Source organism: Erythrolamprus reginae, chromosome 3 (genome assembly GCF_031021105.1).
Source record: "Erythrolamprus reginae isolate rEryReg1 chromosome 3, rEryReg1.hap1, whole genome shotgun sequence".
NCBI lineage: Eukaryota > Metazoa > Chordata > Lepidosauria > Squamata > Dipsadidae > Erythrolamprus > Erythrolamprus reginae.
Genome location: NC_091952.1, coordinates 56,867,021 through 56,893,739, shown reverse-complemented (window position 1 = coordinate 56,893,739; position 26,719 = coordinate 56,867,021). Strand labels below are relative to the sequence as shown.

Below are 26,719 nucleotides of genomic sequence, written 5' to 3'. Positions count from 1 at the left end.
AAATAAAAATTTATTAAGTGACTTAATTACTATAAATCAAAACAGAGTAATTGGGAAAATATACAAATACTTGATTGCTCACAAGAATATCGATTTAACTTTAAAAGACAGTATGATACTGTGGTGTAGAAACATAGGCAAAGAAATAGATATAGACACATGGGAGAAAGTTTGGATGTACAACTGGAAAATGACAAAATCAGTTTCTTTAAAAGAAAATCAAATTAAAATGTTCTATAGATGGCATCTCCCACCAAGTAGAATAGCAAAAATGTTTCCCAAGACATCACCTTTGTGTTGGAAATGTAAGAAAGAAATAGGATCCTACTACCACCAATGGTGGACATGTAACAAAGCTAAAATGTACTGGAGAATGATAGAGAAAATGACAAAAGAGATAGTAAAGCAAAACATAGAAATTACTCCGGAGTTCTGCTTACTAGGAATTACTAACCAAAATTACAAAAAAGAAGTTTTGTATTTAATTATACATATTTTCACAGCGGCAAGGATTATTTACGCGCAAAATTGGAAAGGGGAAAATATCCCCAAAGAAGAGGAAGTTATTACAAAAATATTAGATTGCGCGGAAGTGGATATGATGACAAGACGCTTAAACGATCAAGAAGAAATGAAATTTTATGAAACATGGAACAAAGTTTATGTATGGATAGATAAGAAAAAAAAATAACAGAAAATTAAAAATAAATATAGATGTTTTGGTTTAAATTTTCCTTTTTCTGTTTAAGAACAATACTAGAATTAGTTTATATACATAGAATTGATAAGACTGTTTGGTTTTATATTAGTTACAACTATTTTTCTTTTTTATAATATCAATTTTTCCTTATTAGATATTTTTGTATTAGTAGTATCAAATTATGTATTTAACTATGTATTCCTTTTTCTATATCTGCATTTATACTTTTGAGAAAAGCGGGGAAGATACATCCCCACACTTTATGTTGAATGTTTGTAAGTCTGTGTGTTAATTTTAAGAAAATTAATAAAAAAATATTGAAAAAAGAAAAGAAAAGAGAAAATATTATTTTACTGACAGAGTAGTAGATCCTTGGAACAAACTTCCAGCAGACGTGGTTGGTAAATCCACAGTAACTGAACATGCCTGGGATAAACATACAGTGGTACCTCAAGATACGAACCACTCATCTTACGAACAACTCGTGATACGAACCCGGGGTTCAGAAAAATTTTGCCTCTTCTTACGAACTTTTTTCGAGTTACGAACCGGCGTTCGGAGACTTCTGGGAAGCCGCGCCGCTGTTTTAAAAGGTGACAGCCGGGCGGCGGGGCTTCCCAGAAGCCTCCCGAACGCCGGTTCGTAACTCGAACAAAGTTCGTAAGAAGAGGCAAAATTTTTCTGAACCCCGGGTTTGGTTCGAGAGGTTGCTGGGAAGCCCCCCAGCCCGGCTGTCACCTTTTAAAACAGCCGCGCGGCTTCCCAGCTGTCTCCCGAAGCCGAACGCGGAAGTTCGGCTTGGGCGTTCGGCTTCAGGAGACAGCTGGAAAGCGGCGCGGCTGTTTTAAAAGGTCGCAGCTGGCCAGGGGGGCTTCCCAGTACCCCCCGGGGTTCGGGGGGTGCTGGGAAGCCCCCCAGGCCGGCTGTCACCTTTTAAAACAGCCGCGCCGCTTCCCAGCAGTCGCCGAAAGCCGTTTTTTTTGCGGGGGGGGTTTTGGTTGCACAGATTAATTGACTTTACATTGTTTCCTATGGGAAACAATGTTTCGTCTTACGAACCTTTCATCTTACGAACCTCCTCCTTGCACCAATTAAGTTCGTATCATGTGGTATTACTGTATATCCATCCTAAGATAAAATACAGGAAATAGTATAAGGGCAGACTAGATGGACCATGAGGTCTTTTTCTGCCGTCAGTCTTCTATGTTTCTATGAGAGATGGAGATAATGAGTCTCCCGAAAGCTAATATGAAAAAATATGATGAAGCATATGTAGCACTTGGGTTTACTGTGACTATGGCGAGAGACGAGGAAAGATCAGTATGTTTACTGTGTCTAAAAATGTTGACAGCAGGCAGCATAAAGTCAAATAAATTAAGGTGTCATTTAAACACCTTATACCCCAATCACACTGATACGCTGCTTGAGGTTTTTCAGCAAAAATGTGCTGAATATTGCAAACAATCATCCTGGTGGAGAGTTGGGGGTGCATGAAATGTTTACTTCTTCTTATGGGGGGGGAGTGTAACAGAAAATAATCAAAAAACACTGAGTTAAGGAAAGATCTTCTAAGGGCGTGATACTGTTTGTACAGTTTTAGGATATGACCATACTCCCTGAAGCTGGTGGTATATGCTTGTCTTCTGACTGACTTCTTATTACTTTTTTTTTCAACCCACCTTTGCACAGTGCACTTGTGAAAGTAGTTTGAGAAAATGCCAATGCCAATAAATGAAAGAATTTTTTTAAAAAATGGATTTACATATTATCTAAAGATATGACTTGCTTGCATTGGCTTAGAATGGCTTGCCACTTTGTGACTCATGGTTCATGGCTTAAGTGTTATATGTGAATTGATCTTTTGTTCAAAACAGCATGGCTAAAATCCCATTGCAAAATTTGATAGATAAGTTCTATGAATTGAATAATAAATACAAGTTCAGAAAAGGGGGCGAAGCAACTTTTAATCAATTGTCACCAATAGTTTGCATTTTATTATGGCTTCTAATATTTCTTTATCTCTCTATCTACCAGATGTATAGTTTATTCCACCTTTCTAAATTACTAAAATTAATTCTAAATTGTTGTACACCAGTCAGAGCCACTTTGCTAGAAATGGGTAGCTATTAAAATCCAATAAATCAATAAATTGACATTCTTATCCTAAAACATTTAGCTTGATATATCAATTTAGAAAATAACTTCAGATTAGTAGCAGCCTTGATTTCTTGGGTTATTTGAAATACTAATAAATTGGAATATAAAAATTAACAGATTCAAGCTGATTTACCAGAAGAAGGTATTTTTAAGTGCCTTAAATTCTTTGCATGTGCAATGCAACAAACTAATAGAAGAGCTGACACACCGAAGATGGAATTGATCCTTGTGTGTGAACATGGGGTGTCATCCAATAAAAACCCCTCAGGGTTTTATTGGATGACACCCCATGTTCACACACAATGCAATGTGTGAATAGAAATGATTGGGTAAGATGTATGCTGCAGAAATGCATGAAAGGCTAATTCAGGTTCAGCTGCCACTTGGTGAATAGGGGAAGCAGGACAACAAATATAAACCCAGCCACCTTCTCTTCAGTGGAACATTTCTTCACTTATCACATGCCTTCCCACACATTTACAGGTGTTTGCCTTTGCCCTAAAATCCCTGTGTCTGACTTCTAAAAGGAGAGACATTATTGTAAGTGATCTGATGTGTTTATAAGCTACCGTATTTTTCAGAGTATAAGTTGCACCTTAGTTTTGGGGAAGGAAAATAGAGGGAAAAATCTACCTACCAGATATTAATCTGGCTAGCATCTTTTTTCTGGTCAGCTTCAGCACGTTATTTTATTCCCTGATTACGGCTGAAACAAAATCTTTTTCGGAGAGAGTGGCAATGAAAACAAGCTTGCAAACACTTAGGACTGGGAAAAAAACTTCTTTGGAGTAGCAATGAAAAAATCCTGCAAGCTGGGAAGATTGTTAGCACTTTGTTAGGGCTGAAAAATCTTTTTGGAGGGAATAGCAATGAAAATAAGCTTGCAAACACTTAGGACTGGAAAAAAACTCCTTTGGAGTAGCAATGAAAAAAAATGCAATCTGGGAAGATTGTTAGCATCTTGTTAGGGCTGAAAAAAATATTTTTTGGAGGGAGTAGCAATGAAAACAAACCTGAAAGCTGGGGAGAGCTGGGAAGATGGTTAACACCTCATTAGGGCTGGGGGAAAAGCTTAAAAAAAGAGATAAGAGGCACCCAAATTTTCAGCTTCTTTAAGGGGGGGAAGATGTGTCTTATACTCCGAAAAATATAGATATATATCTTTTTGAACATAGGCTGGTGGTGTTCTCCTCCCCTATTTCTGGTTTCTTAGTATGAGAATGGGGCATGTATTTTTCTATTAGCAGATTACATTTACTTTTATCAAGAAATGTACCTCCTCCTCTGACATCCACAACTGCTTATAAGAATAAACACAAAAATATAAAATATGCAGAGCAGGTGGGAAAACAATACACTATATAAATAGGACTTGCAAATAAAAGATTACACTGTGAATGTTCCTAATTCCAGGGAATCAACCAGGGATGTAGAATACTCCATCCTATTCACTATCCTGACTGGTTTTATATTTATACAAAGAGTTATTTGCATTTCATAGTCACCAAGTTCTATTACGGGAGTATATTGCCATTTTGTTTCCTGTAAGGTTCTAATTTCCCTAGTGGACTCCCATTCTGTATACTTCTGTGAACCTGGAAACATCAACCATGGTTCAGTTCCAAGTGGGGAGAAAGACACTTGAAACATGGAAGCTTCTTTGGAAGGATGGTTTAATGGTGATGCAAGACCACCAAGCATGTGTGATTCTGAGTAGTTGACCATGTGGAGTGGAGAGAGACATATATTTATACCCACTCTTGGTCCCTGCCTTATAGCTTCCTGTTCCTGTGCAAGGGAAGGTATCCAATTGGTTGCTGTCAGGATCATGTGCAAATTCTAGGATTTTGTACGGGATAAATTCTGGTTGATCTGTGGACTGATGTAATGTCTCCAGGTGATTTTGCAAGGCAGTAAGCCCTGCTGTTAGATGGGTAGAGGGTTAAACCTATTAAGTCCATAGGGCCATGTCTTAATCCCATCACCCTGGAGCTGGGACTGAGTTTCTGTGTCCCTTAAGATTTCTATTTCTCTTTTAGGGGAAATATTGTACCTTTTTAATATTTCCTGAAATATTTAATTCTTCTAGGAGGGTGGACTGAGCTAAGCTCAGTCAGCAACTTATAGGGAACCCGAGAATCTATTTAAGACCACTATTTCACTAATAGAACAGAATAACAGAAGGGGCCTTGTAGGTCTTCTAGTCCAAACTCCTGCTTAGGCAGGAGACCCTACACTACTTCAAACAAATGGTTTTCCAACGTTTTATTAAAATTTTCTAATGTTGGATCATTCACAACTTCTGGAGGCAAGCTGTTCCACTGAATAATGGTTCTGACAGAAAATCCCTCCTTAATTCTAGGTTGCTTCTCTTCTTGGTTAATTTCCATCCATTGCTTCTTGTTCTGCCCTCAGGTGCTTTGGAGAATTGATTGACTGCCTCTTCTTTGTGGCAGCCCCTGAGATATTGGAACATTGCTATCATGTTACCCATAGTCCCTCTTTTTATTAAACTAAATATTTGCCTACTAAAAAGCAACCTATGATGTACAATTAGGGGTAATCTGAGAGATTGTTTATAGCATCCCTGTTTTTTCACAACAGTACCAAATGATCCTTCAGCCATTTAGCATATGAGAGCTTCAAACTGAATAAAGAAGGGGGCACATACATTGGCCTCCCTGCTTTTTCTCTCAGACTTCCAGGTCCTGATAGTTCTCAACTTATAACCACAATTGAGCCAAAAATTGTTAAATAAGACACATATTAAATGAGCTTTGCCCCATTTTATGAACCTTCTTGCCCTAATTGTTAAGTGAATAGATTGTTATCACGTTTAAAGCCCTACAGGGCTTAGGGCCAGATTATCTTCGAGACCACCTCCTACCACATACCTTCCAGTGACCGATAAGGACCTACGGGGTAGGTCTTCTCCAGTTCCTGTCCATTAAACAGTGTCGGCTGCTGGGCCTGCGGGGGAGGGCCTTCTCTGTGGCTGCTCCAGCTCTTTGGAACCAGCTATCTTCCGGACTACCAGATTACACCATCCTACTGGCCTTCAGAAAAGCCATTAAAACCTGGCTTTTCTGGCAGGCCTGAGGTCACTGATCAGTTGATATATCATCGGGATCCGACTGCATGAGACATGCCTGGTTTAACTGCTTGATTGTTGGTTTTAGATGTTTCAAACTGTTTTAGGAGGTTTTATGTTATATTTTATTTCTATTTGGCTATGAGCTGCCCAGAGTCCTTCGGGAGTTGGGCAGCATATAAGTCCAAATAAGTAAGTAAGTAAGTAAGTAAGTAAGTAAGTAAGTAAGTAAGTAAGTAAGTAAGTAAGTGAATCTGGCTTTCCCATTGACTTTGCTTGTCAGAAATTTGCAAAATATGATCACATGGTCGCAACCATCATAAATGCATGCCAGTTGCCAAGTCTCAGAATTATCATGTGACCATGGGGACGATGCAATGGTCATAAGTGTGAAAAATTGTCATAAGGCACCTTTGAACAGTCACTAAAGAAATGTTGTAAGTTGAGGACTAGCTGTTGCCTGAAACAAAGATGCTCTTGCATTAGTATGAATGCAAGTAAAAATCTCCCTGTGATCAGGCAATTTTCTTTCGTTAGGATCTTGACTACCAACTTTTAAAAGCACAAATATACCATATTAAAATATCCACATCTCTATCTACCCTGGTGAACCAATAGCAGTAAAAGATACACATTGTTAACTTTATGCTTATATACCAGGGTTTATTCTTAAGAGTTTCAGTGTTTAATTTTTAAAAAATAATATTGTCTTGAAGTGATTTAACCTGAAAATGTTACAAGATCCTATTACAGGCTCTATTATGTTACCAAGACCAGTTCATCATGTCTCTGAAAAAGAAAACAGCCTTAAGGACAATGCTCATACTTTCTATAAGTAATGTTGAATATTTTCACTAGTAACATCTGTTTCTTATAATGTTCACTTTAACTGGAATGTAGAAATGAGAAATATGTGGTTTAAATAAATAAGCTTTAAAAAAAAAGAATAAAATCCTGGCTAGGAATAGGTAGAGGTGGGTTGGGAGATAACTGAATAGAAATCATTTAAAAGAAACCAAGATTTACAGTTAAGATACGAATTCACACAACAAATTTAGAACCAAGGAGTTATTAAAGAGTTTATGTTACTGGAAAGTTATGTTAAAAGGCTAGGTTTTAGGGGCAGTATCTGGTTTGTCAGTGCAAAGTTGAGAACATAGAAACATAGAAACATAGAAGTCTGTCGGCAGAAAAAGACCTCATGGTCCATCTAGTCTGCCCTTATACTATTTTCTGTATTTTATCTTAGGATGGATATATGTTTATCCCAGGCATGTTTAAATTCAGTTACTGTGGATTTATCTACCACGTCTGCTAGAAGTTTGTTCCAAGGATCTACTACTCTTTCAGTAAAATAATATTTTCTCATGTTGCTTTGAACAATGGAATTTAAGACAGAAATTGACCCGGACATAAAAACAAAATCAAGAAAATATTGACTTGTATCTGATGAAGCTGACAATTATCATTCCATTAAATATATTTGTTTTAAAGGGAATAAAATGTGAAGTGGTTGCCTCCTTTTCCTCAAAGTTTACTTTAGGAAATAAATACCAAAAGCAATTTTCCTACAAATTTCTGATCAGCTGTAGCTTTGGCCAGAAACCACAGTTTCAGGAAATAGCTATGAATATGTTGAGACAGGAGTATTAATCTCTGCTGAATACTGATACATACTACAAAGTATCATAAAACATAAACAATACAGATCATTTTAGTCAGACTGCAGTGATTAACAATGTATATAAGTTTTTATACAATATATAAAAACAGAATATCTTACAGTATATTCCACGCAACAAGTCCCATTGTTGTAAATAGTTCTAGACAAAGACGTAAGCAGTGCTCATTGGGATAAGTGCAGCAGATCCAGAGATGTATTTCAAAGGGTTGTGTGCATATTTAGTGATACCATGGAACAGCCTAGACAAAATAAATTTCTCTGATGACTTAGGACCATTAAACATGTATTGTTAAAAATGTTTCTGAGCTGCAACCCAACCACCCACATTAAGTATTATGATGATTAGATCAAATTAATGAAAGGTAAAATTAACCCAATACAAAGACAGAACAAATTGGTTATTCTTTCCAGATGAACAGGACACATTGACCCAAAAAAAGGTCTCTCTTTCCATGTAAAAATATAGTGCTCAAAAAAATAAAATGAACACATCCTAGGTCTGAATGAATGAAATATTCTCATTGAATATTTCATTTGCACAACTATTCCATTTGCACAACAGTATGTGAAATTGACTGTCAATCAGTGTTGCTTCCTAAGTGTACAGTTTGATTTCACAGAAGTGATTTACTTGAAATTATATTCCGCTTTTTAAGTGTTCCCTTAATTTTTTTGGGCAGTGTATATTAATTTCTTGGTGAAGTGATTCCTTGGTGACATTACTTCCAGATGCAGATGGGAGTTGTAAATGTAAGGATACTCTTTTTCTTGGAGAATGGGCATCTTAACTTATTCTTTCCTTCATCGTTTCTATCCAAAATAAGTTTGCTTTATCTGTTGGGCAATATGTACCGGTAAATAGGCAATGCAGGTAGTCCTCGATGGTTATTTAGTGACCGTTCAAAAGTTACAATGGCAGCGAAAAAAGTGACATGACTTTTTTCACACGTAAGACTTTTTACAGCATCCCTATGGTCACGTGATCAAAATTTAGCCGCTTGACAACTGGTTAATATCTACGATGGTTGATCATGTGATCAGCTTTTGCGACCTTCTGACAAGCAAAGTCAATGGGGAATCCAGATTCACTTAACAACCAAGTTACTAACTTAACAAATGCAGTGATTCATTTAACAACTGATGCAAGAAAAGTGGTAAAATGGGGCAACACTCACCTAGCTGATGTTTTACTTAGCAGTATAAATTTTGGATTCAGCTGTGGTCATAACCTGGGGACTGTCAGTACTCACCTGCAGCTGAAAACAACGTAGTCCAAAATAAAAGTATGAACAAGTCATCTCAAAAGACTCATGTCGTAATTTTACCATCTAATTAAGGAATATTGAGATAAGTGTATATCGCATGACTGAGCATTGATTTGTTGTTCTTTACTTTTATCAGGAATATCAGAAGCGTTTTAGTTAACATGCTCTGTTTACCTAAAGATTTTGATTATGAACTCTGTGAATGAATATAATATTGACGTAAGTTTGAAACCAGGAAGCTTCTTCTCAGTATCCCTGCAATGTTGAGGAGACAATTCTCGCTCGACATCACCATTTCTTGCTTCCTAACAATGCCCGGGGCAATGAATTCAATGCACTATCCTTCCTACATAATTAAAAGGGATGAGAGAATCTTCTTGCATTAAAGTGAGATCCATTTAGTCTAGAGTGTTTTCTAAGAGGCCTGCTGCTGCTTCTCTATTGTTTGGCATCCTGATTTTGAAGTGGCAATTCCATTTAACCTATAATGGCTAATAGATGTCGATCCAATCTCCCACAAATGTGCTTGCCCCCCCCAAAAAAGCCATCTAAAACCAATTTTCGGGAATCTGTCTCTTTGCAAGGGCTTTTAACAAATATTCTCTTGGGAACTAAATCTTTTCTGCCCCACTGTTGGGACGAAACCATTTTTAATTGGGTTCTTTGGCCTGCCACACTTGATACTATTCTACTATACATTTTCTACTGTGGGAAAATGAGGAGGGGGGGATTGTATGAGCTTGTTAGTATGTAGCCATAACAAATGAGTCTGCGGAGAGGGGTGGCATACAAATTTAATAAATAAATAAATTTAATAAATAAATAAATACTTTCTAGAAAACCAAGGTCATCCTTTGTTTCTGCACCTCTGCACCTGCACCTAATGAGATGGGTGGAGATTGGACAACGTGATGGATTTGTGGGTGTGGGGGCAAGTCTTCGGAGAGGGGCGGCATACAAATCTAAGTAATAAAAAAAAAAAAGGACTTGAACTTTCAACTGGGTGGTGAAACCTAGAGGATTTTACCCAGATGTACCAACATGGCTCTAATAATAAATTGGGACTTTGAAGAATACTTCAACTCAGACTCTGATTTAATTTAATTTAATACTTCAATTCAGACTCTGATTTAATTTTGGATACTATTTGGAACCCCAGCACCCACCTTTCTTGCATTGTTTTCTTATATGGGTATCTTTCTTTAGGTCAAGAATCTCAACCTTGCAAGTAGCATCAGTGCTGTCCAGAGAGGGGGCAGGGGAAAAAAAGGCTGCAGCACAACAAAGCCCACAGCATTGCTTAGCAGAACTGGGCGAAGCTTCGGCATAGCCTGATTTTGCTCTGAATTGACAATATGCCCTTTTGTTTTCTGAATCTGCACATTCAACTTACATTGCTAGAAAGATGGAAGCAGCTATGGGCATCTGAAGGGACACATTTCTGAAGTGGTGTAGAGTTTCCTGCCTAAGCAGGGGGTTGGACTAGAAGACCTCCAAGGTCCCTTCCAACTCTGTTATTGTATTTATATATAATTATATATAAGTGTGACATCATCTCACAAATAACACAACTTATATAGTATCAGACAGGTGGGTGGAAATATGGAATGATGATAATGGTGTCATTCTGTGTCATTATTTCAGGGTCTCTGTGACTTGCTATGAATGTGGATGGAAGCAGCCTAAGTGATACCTACATGCACCCCAAATGATTCTAAGAAATGTTAAAAAGAACTGGAAAAAGTAATAAGTCTGATCACTTTTGGTGCCCAAGGTTTTCCCAATCAAGACAACATGTTTTGCCGAACCCAGCCAACATCTTATAAAAATAACACTTGGTTTTCTCTCTCGTTGAATATCATGGACCCATTTGGAAAAAAGGGATGCTTTGGCCTTTCTGTTTCTCAAAAGAGAAATAATTTAATTAGCTATGTACTGTTTGTAGACATAAAATAAACTTTCAGGTCTATCTGTGGTGCTTCTGAGGGAGGGATACTTCTTGCGTTCAGGTAGTCCTCCTCTTATGACACAATTGTGCCCAACACTTCTGTTACAAAGTGAGACAGTTTTTAAGTGAGTTTTACCCCATTTTAAACCTTTGCTGCTACAGTTATTGAGTGAATCAATGAAGCTGTTAAGTTAGTAACACAGTTGTTAAGTGAATCTCTCTTTTTGCCTTGACATTGCTAATCAGAAGGTATGAAAAGGTGATCAGATGACTGGGACACTACAACTGTCATAAATGTGAACCAGTTTCTAAGTGTCTGAATTTTGACTACATGATCACTGGGTTGCTGCAAAGCAAATGTGAAAAAATTGTCATAAGTCACTTTTTTTCAGTGCCATTATAACTTCAAACAATCACTAAATTTAATTTAATTTAATTTATTTAACTTCTAAGCTGCCCAACTCCTAGTGGACTCTGGACAGCATACAGTAATAGACAGTATAATACAATGCAAAATATAGCAACGAATAACACAACATATAATAAATATGGACCATTAAAAAACCCAAATACAACATTCATTCAATAATGTTCATCTTTCTGGAACCAAGCTAGTTGTTCTGTGGCCCTCAGGTCTGTCGGCAGAACCATATTTTCATAACCTTTCGCAAGGCCAGATGAACTGTTGTAAGTTGAGGACTAATTTTTTTTTGCTAATAAAGGATTCCCTGTAATAGAGTGAGAACTCCTCTTGCCTAGCTAATTTTATTAGCTTGAAGTAAAGGAACATCAAAGTGAGAGGCTAGCAGTGCAATCTTTTAGTAGGATAGCCAGAATGACCGATCTGTTTCTCTGGAAAAATTGGACTGCTTTTGGAGTAATCAGTCAAAGCTTACTTGAAGAAGTTTAAAAAGTTAGAGCGAAACATAGGAGAACCACTCATTTGTTTTCTTTTTGAACCTCTCTTTTCTTTTCTGGCAATCCCTTTTCTGCTAATTTCATTATAGCTAATATAGCATCATCTCCAAAACTTTCCGAAGCAATTTTGAAGGTTGCCCCACAATTATTTTCACCACTGTTGGGCTTGTTGTACCAAGGATTGCCCACAACCTGAGCAGTTCCCTCTCCAGCTGATCATGGAGGAGTGCAAATGTTGGTGCACAACAGGTTTGTATCCTGTTTATTGCAATGAGGAAAAAAAGAAACTATGGTTGTTCAATTTAAAGAAGTAGAAACATAGAAACATAGAAGACTGACGGCATAAAAAGACCTCATGGTCCATCTAGTCTGCCCTTATACTATTTCCTGTATTTTATCTTACAATGGATATATGTTTATCCCAGGCATGTTTAAATTCAGTTACTGTGGATTTACCAACCACGTCTGCTGGAAGTTTGTTCCAAGGATCTACTACTCTTTCAGTAAAATAATATTTTCTCATGTTGCCTTTGATCATTCCCCCAACTAACTTCAGATTGTGTCCCCTTGTTCTTGTATGGTGAAAATACAGCAAAGCATGGTAGTACTTTGACTTCAGCAGGGAAGAAGAAAACTGAGGAGCTGAGAAGGGGAATCAGGCAACGTAGTACTGCAAAATCAATCCAGATTAGCATAAGTACTACTTATGGGGGGCTCATGGAGGGTCTATTTTCATAATCACGCAGCATAATACATTGCACTTTCTAGCAGTATGAATTGATTAGTTAAAGAAAGCTTTTCAAATTAGTCCATGAAATGAGGCTGCATCTTCCTACAGCCCCAAAGCTAGAGGCTGCCTATCCTCCACACAGGAGCTTTCTAGAAAAAATCCTGCCCCTCGACAATCTTTTGCACAGTGTGTCAGGCCAAAGCCTTTGTTTTGAGTTAGAGACTTTGGCCTGCCACAAGTAGAATAGTACCGTGGGAACTGGGAAGGGTGGTTGCATGAAAGATACTAGCCACAACAAATTCCTTCCAGGAGATTCAAGGTTGTCCTTTGTTCTGCACCAGTGGAAGTCCAGGGGAGGACCATGAATGTTCAGAGAACTGGAGTGGTCCTCATGATGAACTTGTAGGTGTGAAGATGAAGGATGAACCTTAACCTGTGTAGTGAACTGTTGGAAAAGTTAGTATCAGTTTGACTACAGTTCATATCCAGAGAGGAGATGCAGTGGGGTAGCAAAAATGGAGCTCCACCCCAGAGCACCCAATTTGCACTGAAAGATGTTGAAAGAAAATGCATAAGCCATGCCCACATTGTGGTAGTAAAAATTTTGGTAGCCCTTCACTGTTCGTATTTATTTTTTTATTTTTTTATTAAATTTGTATGCCGCCCCTCTCCGTAGACTCGGGGCAGCTCACAACAGTAATAGAAAAAAAACAATGTACAATACAAATCTAATAATTAAAACTAAAAACCCATAATTTAAGAAAACATACACACAACATACCATACATAAACAGTACAGGCCTGGGGAAGTTATCTCCGTTCCCCCATGCCTGATGGCAGAGGTGGGTTTTAAGCAGTTCTAATCTCAGGGGGGAGCTGGTTCCAAGGGTGAGGGCCGCCACAGAGAAGGGTCTTTCCCTGGGCCCCGCCAAACGACATTGTTTAGTCGACGGGACCTGGAGAAGGCCAACTCTGTGGGACCTAATCGGTTGCTGGGATTCGTGCGGCAGAAGGCGGTCCCAGAGATATTCGTATCCCACCTGGCTCTGTCAATAAATTGGAACTTGGAAGAAGGCCAAGCCATGGACTCTGATTTATTTCTCAGATGTTTATTGGGACGCTGACACAGTTTTATAATAAGTAAAACCTCATATAAATGCAGTGGCATCTTTTCAGATGTTGGTATTCCTAGCGGATATCTCATGAAATTTCAACAATTTTAAGCACTATTTCATGGGGGCAGTAATGCCTTTTGAGAATCTAGTGCCCCTCATGCACCATACAGTCCCCCACTTATTTTGTCCTAGCATCCAAAACTTCCTTGGTGATGTTCTTCTGAAGGACAATTAGAATTAATATCTATGTCATATAAATATCCAAAGTCAGCGAGAAGTGGCTCTGGAATTTGGTGGGCAAATGCTGGAATATTGTAAAAATTTATTTTTTGACAATGCGATATGCAAGCCAAACATCTGGGAAGCAGTAGGAAGATTATGGAGCAAGTGTTACCTGTCATTCTTCTGGGATATGATTTTTTAAAAGTATGCAAGCTTTCTGTTGTTGAACTATTCACATTTATGAGCAATATGAATTGGTTTTGGTGCCTCTGGCGTCTCAGCAATTTATCCAGCTGTCTGGGGATCTGGCCTACAGTAGCTCGTAGTTTTCCTGAATAGTCTCATTGCATTTTAGTTCCCTCTGTGATTTTTATTTTGCAGCAAGGCAGAGAGCCATCTAACCTCCTCTGTGGCATAAAGTTCTCCTTGAATTAGGAATGCTTAGCATTTTTGGTGTGGGTGGAATTCTGGTCTTATCTTGAAAAAAAGTAAGATTCCTCCAGTGGCTATAGGGGCTAACCTCCTCCACGTCGAATACTCATATTTTAGTCAAATCACGTGTGACACTTGAATGCTAAGCACATTTGCATTTATATGCCTACCCAGTCATTTCAGTTTTTGCTATTATAGTAAAGGGCAGATCTTAGAGCATTTTTTTCTTTCAGGATTTTCCAGGTTTTATTTAAGCCAATGTGTTGAACTCACACACCAAGAAGATAATTTGCCCCCTGCTTTTATCTGTAAGACTTCACTTTCTGATAAAATCTTTTTATTTTATTCCCAAGCAAAATAATAAAAACAACAACAATAATAATAATAATAATAATAATAATAATAGGGAAGGAACTTGTACCTCTTATTAGTGATCTTATCTTGCAGAGGTCTTCTGAAATTAAGTCAAAGATTTTATGAAACAGCCCAGGAGCCACAAAATGTCTGTGATGACATCTTATTTTGAGGGAGGAAAAACAAATTACCCTCAGACAAATAACCCTGACAGATCCACAGAGGATTTGAGAATCAGGTAAGAAGTAATTATTAGCTTCATTCATGTGATATATGAATAAAAAAAGAATGAGCAGGTGGAGGGGGAGGAGAGAGATGACAGTAACGCGTTCCGTTTGTAAATTCCTGTAATTTCCTTCATTCGTTCCTTTTTCCTATTAAAAAATAACAATAGCAACCACAACTAAAAACCCTATGAAAATGTAAAGGAGTCTACACTTTATCTTTTTGTGGATAAATGTATCAATGTTTTGTAGGATACAATTTTGTCTCCTTGGTCTGTTTTTCATTGATGCTTAATGTTTTAACAGCAAAATTTTAAAATAAAATAAAGATAGAGATGGCCTAATGATTCATTCATTTTAGTAAAAGGGGCAATTGGAAAGCCATAAGCTGTAAGTCACTGTTATTTTGAAGTACGAAGAATCAATTCAAATTAAAAAAAATCCCCTTGGATCTTCTTTGTATTTGGGACAAACTCTATCATGACAAATCGTTGATTTTGGACTCAGTTATTCAATCAAGGGGATTCCAAAATGCTAACTGTTTAAATATGTTTATCTCATGAAGCTGGGTCTGTCTTTCATTAGAGTTATTGGCTTTTCTTTTTGAATGGTAAAACTGATATCTTTGGATTAAGTAAGATCTAACATAATTTTATCTGTTTCCTCTTCCTTCTAATCTCCTCAATTCAGTGTCGAGGAAGAAAATAGGAATATACTATATCTGTTTTTACATTTATATTTGCACATGGATAAACTAATTTTGGCTTGAACTATGATTTACTACAATGCCAGTAAATTTTAAATCTTATTTCTATAAATTGTAGTTAAAAATAACTAGTTTGGTTTTTGTAGTTAATTGAAAATGGAAATAAGAAGTCAATATTTTGTCCTAACAGCCATGACATAAACAGGTTAGGAAAGGAGAAGGAAGTAAAACTTAAGTCATATTCCGTTTTTATTGTTACAATTGAATGCCAAATAGATTTGGGAAATTCTTAACTTTTTTGAACTGCAATCTTTCTGTCTGGATACCCACTGTATATCAATTTTTCCTATCGTTTAGTACAACTCTTAATTACTAACCCTGGGATAGCAGCATTATTAAAACCTGTTGACTCTAACATTTCCTGGGTTGCAATTTATGGGTATTATATATTGTTCAAAATAACTTGGTGACCTTTTGTTGCATGTAACAAGTTGTAAAATACATATTCTGTACTTGTTTCTATCTCATTGGCAATTGCTAGTACAGCTTGCACATTGAAAGACCTCTGGGTCCTCCTGCTTAGAGAAAAGAAATCTTATTTTGCTATGGATATTCAGTCTTTTGCCTCCTTGTTGTAACTGAGCTGTGGTATCAGACATGTTCTTATATCAGCTCTAAGAAGATAGATTAAAGGTTTCTAATGCTATTAATCTTGGACAACTTTTCAACTCTTAATTATATTGATTATACATTTTGTAATCTGGCAAAGCAGAGCAAAGCTTCATGATTTAGTGACAATGCGGATTAACTGGGTCATCCTTAGCAATGCATGGCACTGAATCCAACATTTGACTGAAAACCTCTCCAAGGCAAAGTGCTTGTGTATGTGCAGTGCCGAATTTTTTTTTAAAAAAATCTTCCCCTCAAAAAAGCCAGAAAAAAAGATGGCATTACATGTGCAGTGCTGAAAACTCAGCTTCTGCTCATGCGCAGAGGAACCCCTCCCCAAATTTTTTACCCTAAAAATAAATAAATAATAATTTAAAAAATCCTCCCACAAAAAAGATGGCAGTGCTCATGAACCGACACCGACAGAACCAGTTCTGTGATATCATCATGACATCGCCAGCAGGTTGCTACCGGTTTGGGCGAACCAGTCTGAATCGGGAGAAACCTACCTCTGATTGGCTCACTCATGACCTCTCAATCTGAGGTTCAAAAGATAACATAGGAAAAGGTTAAAGAATTATAAGTAGGAAAAAGGCAAACTCTATATACTGTACATTTTTAAAAAGGGATTTTTTTTTAACATATCCTTTTTATGTATCGTTTCATTCCAGTGAGGATGTGGATTAAAGTTTCATGGAAAAGCGTAAGCTTGACCAAAAGTTGTTTAGGAATGTGCTGAAATGCTGAGTAAAATCTTGTTACTAAAGCTATTGATTTTGTTGGGCAGCTTGTTCTTCACTAATCTGCATAGCTCAGATTGAATGTATAGCATGTGTGATGCGTCGTTCTCTACATTGTAGTTTACATTATTAAAACATGTAGCAATGCTACATACTTGATGATCAGACAGTTTTGATGAACTGTCAGAAGGCAATCCTGAAGATCTAACTTAGGATTCTTGTCAAGTTTTCATCAGATGTGTATGTTCTTCTTCTTCTTTCTTTATTGAGAACTTTATTTGTACCCATGAACATACAGGCCTGTTTTCAATGATGTTTATTGGTCTAACTCAGTGATGGTGAACCTATGGCACGGGTGCCACAGGTGGCACACAGAGCCATATCTGTTGGAACGCGAGCCGTTGCCCTAGCTCAGCTCCAACTTGCATTTGTGTGCTGGCCAGCTGATTTTGGGCTTGCACAGAGGCTCTGGGAGGGTATTTTTGGCTTCCAAAGAGGGTCCAGGGGAGTAGGAGAAGCTGTTTTCGCTCTCCCCGCGTATTGAATTATGGGTGTGGGCACTTGCGCATGCATGACAGTGTGCATGCATGCCTTTTCAGAAACCAAGGGAAAAAAGGTTTGCCATCACTAGTCTAATTAATGCAATAATACATTGTTTAGACTTGGGTAGGCAAAGTTGGCTCTTCTATGACATGTGGACTTTAACTCCCAGAATTCCTGAGCTAGCATGATTGGCTCAGGAATTCTGGGAGCTGAAGTCTACAAGTCATAGAAGAGCCAACTTTGCCTATCCCTGGTTTAGACCAACAATAGTCTAAATAATTTAGACCAATAATAGTCTAAATAATTTAGACCAATAATAGTCTAAATAATTTAGACCAATAATAGTCTAAATAATTTAGACCAATTATAGTCTAAATAATTTAGACCAATTATAGTCTAAATAATACAATTGATTTTTTTAAAAACTTTCCTTAAATGAAAATACAAATAAGTGAACTAGATTTAAAACCTAAAACTAGATAGTAAGTAACTTTTGTACATACAGATACAGATGTCCTTCTCAAATAATAATATCGAATAGATGGTACAGGATTTTAATCCAGAAGGACCTGACTTTTTCTAGCAGGGTCAACTTATTTAGAACTGTCTGCCTACCTCTTTCTTCATCTTTATTTTTTTTTTACCCCTATCCAAAACTGATTATGTGGGTTTGGCATTTTGATGCACTGGTGGATGCATTAGAGTCACTTTGAAATGTCCTTGATAATGATTGAAGCAGGCATTGCCCATCCCCAGAGACTTCAACAACAGGCTAGCAAAGAGGGGCAGGGGAGGTGAAAGCTTGCTGTGTCTCAACCCACCAATTAGTTCAGTGGAAGTGGAAACTGCAAGAATCATCTGTGATGGACTAAAGGCTCCTGGCCATTATTCCTGCTGACAGCCTGTCCTGTTTGATCCATCATTTGGCCTGCTGCTCCTTGAAAGAGAAAGTGCCAATGCTTCATCTATTTGGGGAGACACTTTCCTGCAACAAGAGGTTTCATTTGGCTCTAATTTTTGGCATGAAATTTAGCAACAGTCAAAGGCCAGACTTTGGTTAAATAAAACAACCAGAAAAAGAAGTAAAGTTTTTCAGAAACCTAATAATCTTTTACTGGTTCAGAGATATTTTAGCATGTTGTCAATAAGAAGGGAATATGGTTGTTGGAATGTTCATTAAGAACACCTCTGTGGACACTAGGTGGTCATCTAAAGTGCAAAGTTAAGAAGAGCAACAATTTTTAAGAAAAATAAATTTAAAAAATCTTTTGGTACATTTATTAATAAATATTAAAGTGCTAATTTTTATTTTGAAGTAAAAGGAAATAATGTTTTTGGCCAGAGCTCAATTCATAGCTCAGAATTGACTTTATTGGTCTGGGCCTCGCTTATCTATGAGACAGAAGAGATAGCTCAGAAAAATGTGAATGTGTCAAAACTAAGCTTTTATAAGGTGGATGATGTTGGGATGCCTCCAAGTTCTTCTATGAATTATAGTGTCTTGGCCTTAAGAGAGAATCTTATTGAGTTGGAGGAAGAAGTGTCTTAAGACATATTCCGGCATATCTGTAGCCTTGTTTTTATCAACATTATATCTTCTTTGATGGCACCGCAGATCAGGAGTGAGAGGTGCTTAGGGGGAGTGGATTAGTTATTTGCATTTTTAAAAATGCAGTGCATATTGATATGTAAGGAAATGAGGATTAGCAGAAAGATCTGAAAGAGATTTATAAATCTATAAATGAAGTTGTGAGAATTTGGGTTTGTTTGTTTAGTCGAACAAGTATAGGATTGTAGTTTGTATAAGCATAACATAAGTAGTAAATAATGATAGAAGAAGACAATAGGACAGTAGGACAGGGATAGTAGGCACAATTGTGCGCTTATGCACACCCCTTACAAACCTCTTAGAAAAGGGGAGAGGTCAACTGTAGACAATTTGAGGTTAAAGATTTTGAGGTTTGGGGAAGAAACCACAGAGTCAAGTAATGCGTTCCAGGTGTTGACCACTCTGTTGCTGAAGTCGTATTTTCTGCAATCTAGTTTGGAGCAGTTTATGTTAAGTTTGAATCTATTACGTGCTTGTGTGTTGTTGCAGTTGAAGGTGAAGTAGTCACTAACAGGAAGGATATTTTGGTATATGATTTTATGAACTATTATAATATACTATACTACTATACTACTATACTTCCACCCTGTGATAGAGGTATATGTTGGTTATATTATTTTATTCACAATCATAAAATATATCTGAGTAGTCAAAATCCCTGTATTGATTAGACATTTTAACCATTAAACTAAATTAAACTACTGAACTTTGACATTTACTTCTCAGGCTTTTTATGTGTGTATGTGTAAATGTATGGGAGAGAACTGACTCCTTTACTGAAAAGGATAGAAGAAACAGAGAAAAATATATGTCAAGGCCAAAGCAAGAAACAACAACAGCAAAAACCCCACTACAATAAAATAAAGAAGGATTTCTCTTAGATTTCTCTCTTTGGTCAGTCTTTAAGAACTGCTTTTCATCCATTTGTTGTTGTTTGATTATGCATTCCATTGTTATTTTAGTAAAGATACTTTAAACAATGTGATGACGCACAAAACTCCTGGTGTCCATGGTGAGCATTTGTACCTGTTCTATATGCAGAAATTTTATCTCTCAAATATTTAAAGCCTACTGTACTGCTGTCCAAAAGTGTTAGACTTCAATTTCATAATGCCCAATGGAGTAGATGTTCCAACAGAAGAAGAGAAGATAGGTAGCTCAGGGTTGTGACGTGAAGTCCTTAATGTTCTGAGCTCAGTTGTTTGCTTCTGGATCTTTCATTACCCAACTAGGTAACATAATCAGTGCAAATAAGGAGGGGTTTAATCTCTGTTTATATACAGTCCCAAGCATTGGTGAAGATGTGGTTCCATCCTTGGTATTACTTAATAAAGTTATTGTTTTCCACTTGCTTGTTTTGTTTGCCAAGTGTTAAACCTTGCTTATCTGGATGTTGGCTTCTGGAGAGGAAACACTCTGGTCCATATTCTTCTTTCTTCGCTTTTTAATTATCTCTTTTGAATGGTGTATAAATATGGTTTATCTCTATGTGCCTATTGATGACTTTTTGTCTGTCAAGGTTTTAGAAATTCCACACCATTTTTGGATTTAATTCAGTGCTGAAATCCAAACTTTTTTTTACTATCGGTTCTGTGAGTGTGCCTTGGTGGGCATGGTGTGGTTTGGTGGGCATGTCAGGGGAAGGATGCTGCAAAATCTCCATTCCCAGCCCACTCTGGGGCCAGCCAGAGGTGGTATTTGTCAGTTCTTCAAACTACTCAAAATTTCTGCTACCAGTTGTCTGAACTGCTCAAAATTTTCACTACCGGTTCTCCAGAGCCTACTGGATTTTACCCCTGATTTAATTTGGTTTAACTGTGGTTGAGTTTGCCCATGTGTTATGAGATAGAGTTTTTATTGTAACTTGCTACATGTACTCTGCACTGTAGTGGCGGTTGTAGTTCTTACATTACACGTTGTTTCTGAATTTAACTACTGTAGACTTACCATATCTGCAGGATTTGGCCTGACCACAGGATGGCAGCAAGATTAGAGCTTGCAGTTTTTATTTGCTACCTTCCTTCCAGATTTTTGTAGCTGAACTCTGGTAACACCATATTGAGAAAGGCTGTTTAAAGGCATCTTTATGATAAAAAGTGGATGAGAGACTATTTTGTTTCTCAAGTGTTATCAGTACTGTATTCCTTAATCAAGTCCTTCCTGGTCTTTCCTTGAATCCAAAGTAAAATGAAATTAGGCATGGCTCAATCAAGTTTGGCAATGATCTTTGGAAATAAAAAAGAGACAATTAGACACAATTAGAAAATTATCACAATTAGAAAATTATCCAAGAGATATCCAGAAGGATTGAATAGTAATGAGAGCCTGGAGATAAAAGCATCAATGATATTCTGCTTTTGGAAAGTATAGGAAAGGAAGTGTAAACCATATGGGCACCTCTAAATCCATCCCACTTCTTTTCTTTTTTAATATAACATGTATTAAGAATTTTAATTACAATAGTAAAAACAGATACAGACTAAATCTGAAAAAAGAAAAGACAATGGAAAGAAAGAATAAATGAAATTCTAAATATTTAATGATTGTCTCTTATGAACTTCACCATCTATACAATAAGGAAAAGAAATTTATAAAGACATGACTTGTAACATTCATTACAAGTAGAGCAACTCTTCATCCAATACCCCATTTCTTAACTATAAGCAAATCCATAAAACATATATTTTTCAATCCTAGTGTCAGCAGAAAATCCATAAAGAGTTGCCACAAAATTGTAAAAAAAAGGTCTTATTTTAAACTTAATGAAATAAACCAACTTTATATTCCTTCCTTTTATTTTTAGCATGTTAATTCAATTAAATATCATTGTAGGATTTGATTTCTTATTCCAAAGGTTATTGGCTTACTTTTTGCAGAGCTGTCTTTAATTGAACATATCTACACCTGAAGTCCCTATTCCACTTCTTTTCTAAAAAGATGCCTACTTTTTTTTGTCCTGTAAACAGACTAGCTCTGTGGATAGGAGAACTAGGAGTGATTCATGTTTCCAATTCTAACGTTTTTATAATTTTTGCTTGATTACGGTGATATGAAAAAATCAATTTGGGGTGCTTTGAAGAAATATTAAAATATATCCATGATGAGCCATTGAAATGCATGTGTCATCACTTAAAGTTGTCAAAATACACATTAATCAGCCCTTCAAAAAAAGCAGCTAAAGGAATAAAATTGTTCCAACCTTTGTATTTTTTAAAAAAAGGAAAAAAAAGTGACACACCAGTCTCAGCAAGGCATTTGTCAGTTCTATTTTAATGTTTCTATCCGTTTAATCAATGTCATTTGACCACCTTTGAAAAAACATTTTTCTTTAGTAGAATGTTATGCCTTTTTAATAGCAAAGGGTTTCTTCCTTTCACTGAATTTCAAAAGGCTTTCAAAACAAAGTAACTTGCTGAACCTTTGGGCATCTTTATGTGTGATAACTGGAGTTGCTGTATGCCTCATACTCTCCTGTTGCAGACATCAACAATGTCATAGTATCTACCCTATGCATAACTGCAATCTCATTAGTTGTTTTTTTAAACTACCCTGTCATCCAACATTACAGTTGTTTCCCTTGTTAGTTTCCTCTTTCTGACATCATTCATTATGGATTTATATTGTTGGTTCTATTGTGTTTAATGACACTTTATCAAAATGCTTTCCTATTGTTTTTATTTCAGTTGCATCCCTTATTTTCTTAGGCTTCTTTTGTGAATTTTGTTTCCTTTTGTTTTTTTATGTGGCAGAAGACACGTATAATATTAGCCAGCTAAGGACTACCCAAAGTTTTTGTATTATTAAAATCTACAGGCAGGTAAATTATTGCCGAAGGTCTTGTAAAATTCTGCACAATGCATAACTTTTGGTTTCATCTGGTGGTCTAAAGGCAAAGTTCCTGGTTTTGTGCCTTAATACAGTGCACCTTGAAATAAAATTATAGTGCTGTAATAGGGAAACAAGTGTAGATTGGAATCTGATTTACTTTTTAATGCCGAAATATCTTATTAGCTTAATACTTGACATTAATATGAATGCTATTTTTTTATGAAATAAAAATTACTCTAAGTCAAGGTAGTCTAGATTTAACAATTTTGGTAACCCAGAAATGGATAGAAGATGAGTCAGGTGTGCCTGTACGGTGAGAAACTGGTATATTTACATAGCATTTGTTTCCCCACTTCCTTTACACACCTATTTGAGAATTGCTTTTGAATGTATGCATGCCTGCTGAGTTCAGCATGATTGTAGGACTGTTTCCTCCAAAGTATGTGTGGCAAACATTTGCTGTTCAAATTACCTGTAGTACACAAGTTGGCAAGACTCAGTGTTTGTCCTCAAATCTTGACATTTGATAGTCTATTAAGAAAGCAATATATGTTCTATTGGGTAATCAATAATTTGCAGCAGACGTTGAGTTACTGTTGCTCACCAGTTTTTCCCCCACTCAGTCTCAAGAAAATATGGTATATTGGGTAGGTGCTGGAAATTTATGTACATTTACAAAAACATTTACGTAGCCACCCATCTTATACCAAAGTCTGGGTGGCTCCCATTCAAGGAATGAGTTAACAAGTAAGTGGGTTATAATCCTTCAGTCCCTATTATCATCTAGTTAGTTTATACAGCAAAGCAACAGTTCATGTATTCAGTCTGCAGCAATGGCATCGCAATTTCCATTTTTACATCTCTCACTGACCAGAATTCAGAGGCTAAAAACTATTGATAATGCTGAAGACTGGGATCAGTAATAACCTTAGCCACTTTAACATGTGACTTGGGAATTCTGAGAGTTGAAGTCTTTATGACTTAAAAGTTGGAAAGGTTGAGAAAATTGGATTAGATTGATCAATTTGTGGTTATGTAGGCCAACCTGTATTTGTGATAAAATGTTTTTATACAAGATATTGGAAAGACAGTGGTGTCCTTGTAATATTACTGCAGATATCTTTTTTTAAATCCCTTGATAGGATGGATAGGTCAAGGGAAGGGGGGAGAAGAGATGGGGGGGGGAGGTTCCTATAGAGATTTCATAAAGATAAGACGGAGTGGCTGTGGGTTTTGCCTCCCAAGGACAATCCCATCTGTCCATCCATTACCCTGGGGGGGGAATTATTGACCCCCTCAGAGAGGGTCCGCAACTTGGGCGTCCTCCTCAATCCACAGCTCACATTAGAACAACATCTCTCAGCTGTGGCGAGGGGGGCGTTTGCCCAGGTTCACCTGGTGCACCAGTTGCGGCCCTATCTGGACCGGGACTCATTGCTCACAGTCACTCATGCCCTCATCACCTCGAGGTTCGACTACTGTAATGCTCTCTACATGGGGCTACCTTTGAAAAGTGTTCGGAAACTTCAGATCGTGCAAAATGCAGCTGCGAGAGCAGTCATGGGCTTACCTAGGTATACCCATGTTTCGTCATCACTCCGCAGTCTGCATTGGCTGCCGATCAGTTTCCGGTCACAATTCAAAGTGTTGGTTATGACCTTTAAAGCCCTTCATGGCATTGGACCAGAATATCTCCGAGACCACCTCCTGCCGCACGAATCCCAGCGACCGATTAGGTCCCACAGAGTGGGCCTTCTCCGGGTCCCGTCAACTAAACAATGTCGGTTGGCGGGCCCCAGGGGAAGAGCCTTCTCTGTGGCGGCACCGGCCCTCTGGAACCAACTCCCCCCGGAGATTAGGACTGTCCCTACTCTTCCTGCCTTCCGTAAACTCCTTAAAACCCACCTCTGCCGTCAGGCATGGGGGAACTGAAACATCTCCCCCTGGGCATGTTTAATTTATGCATGGTATGTCTGTGTGTGCGTCTGTTAGCATATGGGTTTTTTTAAATATTTAAATATTTTTAAATTTGTCTGTTTACTTATGATTTGTTTCTACATGTTGTGAGCCGCCCCGAGTCTTCGGAGAGGGGCGGCATACAAATCTAAGTAATAAATAAATAAATAAATAAATAAATAAATAAATAAAACAGATGTATTTTTTAGTTCCTCACGTATGCTAAGTCTGATACATGAAATTGGCTTTGAAACTCTGTCATACTACATGCTGCATACATGTTGGAATATGTTTATTAGCACTAACAATATATGTTAGCATGATATTTGAGACCTAACAAAAAATCACTGCATTAAGATTAGCCAAGATGATAATATAATTTTAGAATTGTTTCCAACCCTAGCATTGACTATCAAAGTTATGAGAGGCAGTTTTGCGTAATGGTTGAAGATACCAAGCTAGAAATTGAGAGATTATGAGTTCTTAGGCCGGAAGCCAACTAGGTGACTTTGAACCAATCAATCTCTCTCAATTTTAGAAAGAAAGCAATGGCAAACTATTTCCGAAAATGCAGCCAAGATTTTCCAAGAATCAAAACTAACCCAAAGCTACCAAAATAGATATTATATGATGTTCTTTGAATATTTTAAATTCTATATACACATTTAATTGACAGTTTAAAGTTAAGAGATTTAATTACATTTAAATGCTATTTTGCCTTCTGAATTTTTAATTCAGTCAACTGTGTTCACTATCCTAATGAAACAGTGAATACATTTTTCAGATAAATATTAGATTACCTTCACTGTTATATTTCAGATTCGTCATTTGAGATGATCAAGTATGGTTCTGCTACACGCATAATGAACTGTGGAATGCCAACAGGAGATTGGAATTTTTAAATATAAAGATGGCATTGTTTTCTCTGAAGTGATGTTTGATAGTATGCTCATTATTATTCAGTTTTTCTTGTTTTTATAAGGTGTTCGTTAATTTATTGTACATCTCCTAGAGTTGCTTTGGCAATTGTGCAACTTATACTTTGTATAAATGTGGCGGTTACTCATGGGGGATCACTTCAGGGAATGTAGTGCATACTGACTTACAGACATACCCATCATACTATTCTCTTTTGGGGCAAACACTCTTAATGCAAATGAGTTAGGAATGGTAAGCAAAAAAAAAGGTATAATGTAAAAAGAAAGAAAAAAACAATGTGTAGGTAAATTTAATTTAAACAAAATCAATCACTACAGCTCCTCATGCCTTTGTATCTTGCTTGCCCAAATGCACTATTTCATTAACTGCCTTTTGTTCTTTAAAACTTTTTACCTATTCTCTTTTTAAGGACCTCATCACCTCTCTCCAACCATAACTTCCTCTCGATCCGCTCACCCTTTTTTTCATTATTTGTTTTGCAATTCAAATGTTATTCCTTCTCTATATGGCTAAACTATTCCAATGTATTTGTTTTGTATTGATTAATCACCCTGAAATTCAGTTCACATTCACTTAGCACGCAGTCATTCTTGAACTTATCTGTTCTTATTTTGCTACACACACACTTTCATTCCCACTCAGTTTAATACTTCTTCTAACATGCCTACCTCTCAATTCCATATATCAGTGACGGTGAACCTTTTTTTCCCTGAGGGGCCAAAAGAGAATGGGCGCACACTATTGCACATGCGTGAGTGCCCACACCCATAATTCAATGCCTGGGGAGGACAAAAACAGCTTCCACCAACTGCCAGAGGCCCTCTGGTGGCCAGAAACAGCCTGTTTCCCAGCTTCTGGTGGGTCTAGTAGGCTTGTGTTTCGCCCTCCC

The 26,719-nt window shown here is 37.2% G+C and overlaps 1 protein-coding gene across 2 annotated transcripts in view; it reads left to right on the top strand.

Moving 5' to 3' along the window:
• LOC139163984 (pleckstrin homology domain-containing family A member 7-like) overlaps positions 1 to 26,719 on the top strand; it is a 74,701-nt gene that overhangs the window by 42,330 nt on the left and 5,652 nt on the right. Inside the window, exon 5 of one of the 2 annotated variants that reach the window (XM_070745445.1) lies at positions 504 to 586. The exons of the other annotated variant lie outside the window; for it this stretch is intronic. Coding sequence (XP_070601546.1) covers positions 504 to 581 — 78 coding nt within the window. The 3' untranslated portion in view covers positions 582 to 586. Of the gene's footprint in view, positions 1 to 503; positions 587 to 26,719 lie in introns of those variants that run through there. 2 annotated transcript variants of the gene reach the window in all.